Source organism: Phodopus roborovskii, unplaced genomic scaffold, assembly GCF_943737965.1.
Source record: "Phodopus roborovskii unplaced genomic scaffold, PHOROB, whole genome shotgun sequence".
NCBI classification, from domain to species: Eukaryota; Metazoa; Chordata; class Mammalia; order Rodentia; family Cricetidae; genus Phodopus; species Phodopus roborovskii.
This window is the reverse complement of record NW_026126517.1, coordinates 468,346-474,345: the sequence shown is the minus strand read 5'-3', so window position 1 is coordinate 474,345 and position 6,000 is coordinate 468,346. Positions and strand designations below refer to the sequence as shown.

The 6,000-nt window shown below is 51.0% G+C and overlaps 1 protein-coding gene across 1 annotated transcript in view; it reads left to right on the top strand.

The window, feature by feature from the left end:
* Window positions 1-844: 844 nt before the first annotated feature.
* The window catches only part of Col5a3 (collagen type V alpha 3 chain), a 46,459-nt gene continuing 41,303 nt past the window's right edge, over window positions 845-6,000 (top strand). The window contains exons 1-2 of the mRNA XM_051196743.1: window positions 845-950; window positions 5,766-5,927. Coding sequence (XP_051052700.1) covers window positions 863-950; window positions 5,766-5,927 — 250 coding nt within the window. The 5' untranslated portion in view covers window positions 845-862. The remainder of the gene's footprint in view (window positions 951-5,765; window positions 5,928-6,000) is intronic.

Below are 6,000 nucleotides of genomic sequence, written 5' to 3'. Positions count from 1 at the left end.
CGGGATGGGGCAAGGATTATGGAAAAAGTGGGGTTTTGAAGGGTAGGTAGGCTCTGGGATGATGCTGGGAATTCTCCCTTTGCTGGCCTTGAGACAGAAAGAATTAGGTATAACTAACTCTGATTCCATGTCTGAGGGGAGGCTGAAGGTTTTTATTCTTTATTTTATTTAAATTTTTTGAGATAGTCTCACTATGTAGTTTTAGCTGTCCTGGAACTCACTATATAGACCAGGCTGGCTTCGAACTCAGAGATCCACCTGCCCTCTGCCTCCTGAGTGCTGGGATTAAAAGCATGTGCCACTACATCTTTCGTTTAGGTGCTTTGATTTTGTGTGTCCTGGGTGTGAGGGGTGTGTGTGCTGTGGCATGTGTGTGGAAGTCAGAGGACAACTTTTAGGATCATGTGGGTTTGGGACATAACTCAGGTCATCAGTCCTAGTGGCAAATGCTGCTCCCTGCTGAACTATCTAACTATCTTGCTAGTTAGAGAGCTAGGCAGAGAGCCCACTGAAGGCGAAGATTTAGTATTACACTGGGACTCCTCCACCCCCACCCCGGGATTCTAGGGCTGGTGGGCGTGGTCCATCTTCCAAGTAGTGAAGTCCAGCTAGAAGGACTCCGATCTCAGACAGCCAATCACCGTGTGGCGCACACTTCGCAAACTTTTTCCCTGCTGCTGTGGGTCACCACCCCCCTCGCCCGGGCCCCGCCCGGCCAGGGCACTGGAGCGCAGGGCGCGGCTAGGGCGGGGTCTCAGGCAGTCTCCAGCAGATCCTCACAGCCTCAGGCTGTCCAGAGTGACTGCTTCCCCGCAGCTCAGTCTGCATCGCCCTTGGCCTTGGCGTACCGAGGCCCGCTGGGATGAGAAGCCGCCAGAGACTGAACCAGCCTCGGGCCGGCCTCTGCCTGCTTCTGGCCTCCTTGCTGCTCGTGTCCTTGACGCTGGCTGGTGAGGCGGGACAGAGGGCTGGGAGGGAGACCCCAAGGGTGCAAGGGTGCAAAGGAGTTCCCAAGACATGTGTACAAGAGAGATGTCATTTGTAACGGGTGCCATGGTGATGTGGAGACTCTAGGTTCTAGCTGTAGCTGATGTATGTTTGTGACCACTGGGGAGGGGGATGTTGCTAGGAAATGTGTGGCTGTGTTTACAAACTGATGTGTGAAGTTGAATGTTGTGGGTGTGGTGCAATCCCAACACTCCAGAGGAAGAACCAAATAGTTGCTGGTTCAAGACTAGTCTGGGCTTATGTACTGAATTCAAGGGCATCTTTGGTTGCATAAGCAGACCCTGTCTCTAAAGGGTGGGTGAGTGGGGCATAGGGGTGTAGCTCAGTTAGTAGACAGCTTTTCTAGCATCTACTAAGCTCTAGGTTCCATTCTCAGCACCATATAAAATCAAGCGTAATGGTACATATCCACAACCACAGGATTGGGGCTGTGGAGGCAGGAGGAGCATGAGGAGTTGAACTACATAGTGAAGTTGAGGCCAGCACGGACTATATGAGAGTTTGCCAAAAAAAAAAAAAAAAAAAAACCAAACAACAACAACAACAAAAAACCCAAACCAAAACAAAAAAACAAAACAAACAGAACAAAACAAAACCCTGTATTTTACAGAGGTTTGTGTGCACTTGGGTGTGAGGGTTCACTGGGACTGTGTTAATGTGAGGGACAGGACAATCCCTGGGAGGGTGTGTATAGTCAGATGTGACAGTTCAATGTGTCTAAGGAGCTGTAATCCTCCCCCCTTGTCTATTACCTGAAATAGGGCCTCATGTGGCTCAGGCTGGCCTTGAACTTTGAATCCTCTGCTTCTAACCTCCAAGAACTGGAATGGCAGGGTATGTAGTACTAGGGATGGAATCCAAGGTTTCCAGCATACTAGACAAGCACTCTCTCTACCACGTTTCATCCTTAAACCATGGAGATGATGTTTAGAGCAATCGGGGGTGTTACAGTTGTGTTTATTTGTCTTTGGTTGGCTTTATAATATTGTCTGTGGGAACATGAGTGGCTGATTCTGAGGTTGGTGGTGAGTGCAGTGAATATATTAGGAGTTCAGTTTTCTTTTTAAAAGTATGTTTATCTATCCATCCATCCATCCATCCATTCATTTTTCTACTTGTGTGTGTGTGTGTGTGTGTGTGTGTGTGTGTGTGTGTGTGTGTGTGTGTAGGTCAAGATCAGACAACAACTTTCAAGGGTCAGGTCCTTCCACCATGTGGGTCCCAGAATTGAACTCATGTTCAATTGTTAGGCTTGTCGGCAAGCATCCCACCCCAGCCATCTCTCTGACCCACACAGTTCTCTTTTGCACTTCTCCTGAGGACTTCACATCATCATCTCTTCTTTACCCGAAACTGTCTCTCCTTCCCCTCCCCCAATTCCCCTCCCCCCTCTCCCTAGAGCTTCAGAATCAGCACCATGGACAGGGCCCCTGGGAGGGCTTCCGCGAGGGGTGCGGCACGGGGCCGGGTTGGATGAACGCCGAGAGTTGGCGGGGGTGGGGGGTGGGGGCGGCCAAGTGGAAGTAGCATGGCATCCGAGCTGCAAGATCCTGGGGTGATTTTTCCTGAAAAATTTCTCAGGGCCCCCAAGGGGATCCCCAAGGCTGAGGGACCAGTGAGTCACCGCTGACGCATGCCCAGCTGTGAGCATTTGGCCTGGTGCCCCAGCCACGCCTCTCAGGGTTCTGTGGCAATGGTGAAAGGACACGATGACTCTCCAAATGATGAATGACCAGGCTTCTATGATCTATATAGATCACCTCCCAGAAGTAAAGGAAGATGCGTTTTGTCCCTAATAGGCCACGGGCATACACAGACCCCACGTTCCCAATTTCTGCTCAGTCTGGGGAGGTTGTTGCCCACATGGAGAACCCAGTGCTGACCTATGCCCCATTCTTATGCTCACACAACCTCAGAGTCACGCAACCTCAAACACTGGTTCAGAATACAAGATCCCTGGGACTTCAGGAATGTACCATTTGGCCACACCCAGGCAACCCCATCTGCCACCCAGACAGAAGATCATCCTCCTGTGTTTTCAGATTCTCACACATGCTTCTTCATGGTCCACAGGCAAATGCTGTCATCTTCCACAACCAGTCGCCCACTCAGTGACTTGCTCATATTTTCCCTTGCATGGCATGGGAGAATTCCCCTTCGGGTTAGAGCCCCTGTCTCTCACCCCCCACCTCCCCCCCACATCGCAAGTGTGGTATGTGGTGTAGAACTCTTGTTGCCAGGGTCCACTCATGCAGAACGATGGCATCAGGCTTAGAATTTTTCCTCTTCACATTTATGTATTGTGTGTGTGGTCGAATGTATGTGCCCGCATGCATGCACATGTGGGGATCAGACAACCTGAAGGGGTCAGTCCTCTCCTACCATGTGGGCTCCTGGGGTCAAGTTGAGGTCATCAGGCCTGCTGGCAGTCTGTGTCTTTACCTGCTGAGCCATCTTGTCAGTCCTCAAAACTTTTCATCTAATGAACTGCCTACATCTCAAAGTGGCAAGCCCTATGCTCTACAAATTTCATACGTAAATTTTCAGGGAATACCATCCATGACCCAGCCTACTCCCTGTGTGCCTCCCTCCACATCTTAGACTCCACTAAGCATCTCCCTAGAGGCTTTGACCATGGCATGGAGAGGGTGTGTATGTGGGGGAGAGTCTGGAAGGCTCCTGACCCCTCCTGCTGGCCCCACAGGCTCAATGGCTCTTGTGTGCCTCTTTGTCATGGAGCCATGAGAGAGAAAGGGCAGTTAGCTACTGAAAGGTCATTGCAGCTAGAACTTGAGATTGAAGCAAAAACTTTTTGGGTTATATGGCAGGGAGGACTTTTGAAATGGGAGTTAGCAGTAACCAAGGGGAGTCGGAATCTGTGTTAGGATGAGACCCAATTAACACTCAGCTAGCAGCTACAAATCCATGTGTTCCATCCCCGAGCTGTGTACATAGGGCATGGTGGTACTTGTCTGTAATCTCTACACTCTGGAGCAACAGAGGGTCAGGAGTTCAAGGTCAGCCTTTATCTAACAAAAACAGCAAACTGAGCTGGGCAGAGTTGCTCTGCTGGATGATGCTGTGGGTCTGCATCTCCCCCAGGGCTCCCAATCTAGAGGAGACATCTGGGATGGTTCACTGGGCGTGACCCTTGTGGTTAGCAGAGCATGAGAACCCAAATTTAGCCCCAGGGAGCTGTGATCCAAATACCTCTTAATGGCAGCCTGGCCACTGAAGACACAATTACAGATGCTGGAAAGAGACAGAGAGAGAGAGAGAGAGAGAGAGAGAGAGAGAGAGAGAGAGAGAGAGAGAGAGAGAGAGAGAGAGAGAGAGAATACCAAGAAAGCAAGTTTAATAAGTGGAACAGAGAGAAGGTAGAAGGGTACAGGGAGTGGCATGGGACTCCATAGTTTGGGTCATAACGTCTGGTCCCCCAACCCAGTTCTCAGTGGTGAAGTCACCCTGAGCCTGAGCCACTCTGAAGTGAGGTCATGGCAGATTCAGCAGAACCTGGCTCCTGCCAAGAGCCTGGGTCAGGGGGTTAGTGGGACAGTTTGCTAGGGGAGGGGACAGGCCAGGTGCTTTGGCCCAGGGGAAGCCCTCACCAACCCTGTCCAAACCATGTGGATCCAGTTAAGACTGACCAAGCTGCCTGGGCGAGGCTGCAAGGACAGTTTGGATTAGGGGCCTGTTGGGCCAGACCTATTCTTTCTTTTCTGGGATGAGAGGGGGAAGTTGGGAGAGGTTATTAGAGATAGATGTCAGAATGAGGAGGTCAGACAGTGATAAAGCCCTTTGCAGGTGAAATGGAGGAACATGGGAAGGGTAAAGGAAGAGGTCAGAGGGAAGAGATCAGGGTAGAAGTTAGATGGGTAGTCATATAGAGGAGCCAGGGGGGGCGTTAGATGGGAGAATGAGAGGCTGTGGGGCCTGGGAGTCAGATGGAGGGGGGCCTGGGGCTGGGGCATCATAGGAAAGAGGCTAAGGGGTCTAAGAAAAATGCACCCACACACCCCTTTTCCCTTTGTGGCTTTTCCCTAGCAAGGGGGCTCAATGCTGGAAGACATCCAGAAAGCCAGTGTGGGGGCGGCGTAGGGAGAAGGGGAAGGCTTGGTTCTGGGGCTCTGGCCAGGAACCTTTGATTCATCCTAGAACTAGGTCAGCTTTTTTTCTCACTGAAAACTTAGAGGAAAAAAATTAGCCAGAGTTAACAGACTGATGTAGCAGGAACATCTGTGGGGCCGTGGGGTAGTGCTGTTGGTCCCAGGCTGCCTACTTCTCCCTAGAATGTTAACACTTGGGGGAAGAGGGAGTCCCAACATCTGAGCAAGTCTTTTTTTTTTTTTTTTTGTCTTTGTTTTTTGTTTTGTTTTTTTGTGCCAGGGTTTCTCTGTATAACAGCCCTAGCTGTCCTGGAACTAGCTCTTGTAGCCCAGGCTGGCTTCAAACTCAAAGAGGTCCACCTGCCTCTGCCTCCCAAGTGCTGGGATTAAAGGCGTGTGCCATCACCTCACCTGAGCAAGTCTTATGAGGTTGGTTGGAGTTTTTTTTTTTTTTTTTTTTTTTTTTTTTTGTCTTCCAGACTTTCAGACAGAGTCTCATTAAGTTGTTCAGGCCTTGAGCTCACTGCAGAGTAGTAGGAGATCCTCCTGCCTCTGCCTTCTGAGTAGCTCCCAGGACTGGGGGATGTGCAGTCAGGTCTGACTCCTGGGCCAGCTCTGACCATGCCTCCTCACCCTTGCATCTCTCTACAGCAGAGCCGGTGGATGTAATGAAAGCCTTGGGGGTGCACAGGGACCAGGCTGGGGTTGCCGAGGTGCCTGGCTTCTGTCCCCAGAGGATTCCACAGGGTGACAGAGCATTCAGGGTGGGCAAGTCCAGCCTGCTCAGTGTCCCCACATGGCAGCTCTTTCCAGGTGAGTCAGGGCAGGAAGGCTGAGGTGGGGGGTCATCTTGGAAGGGTGAAATCATCCTGGTTGTCTAATTGCC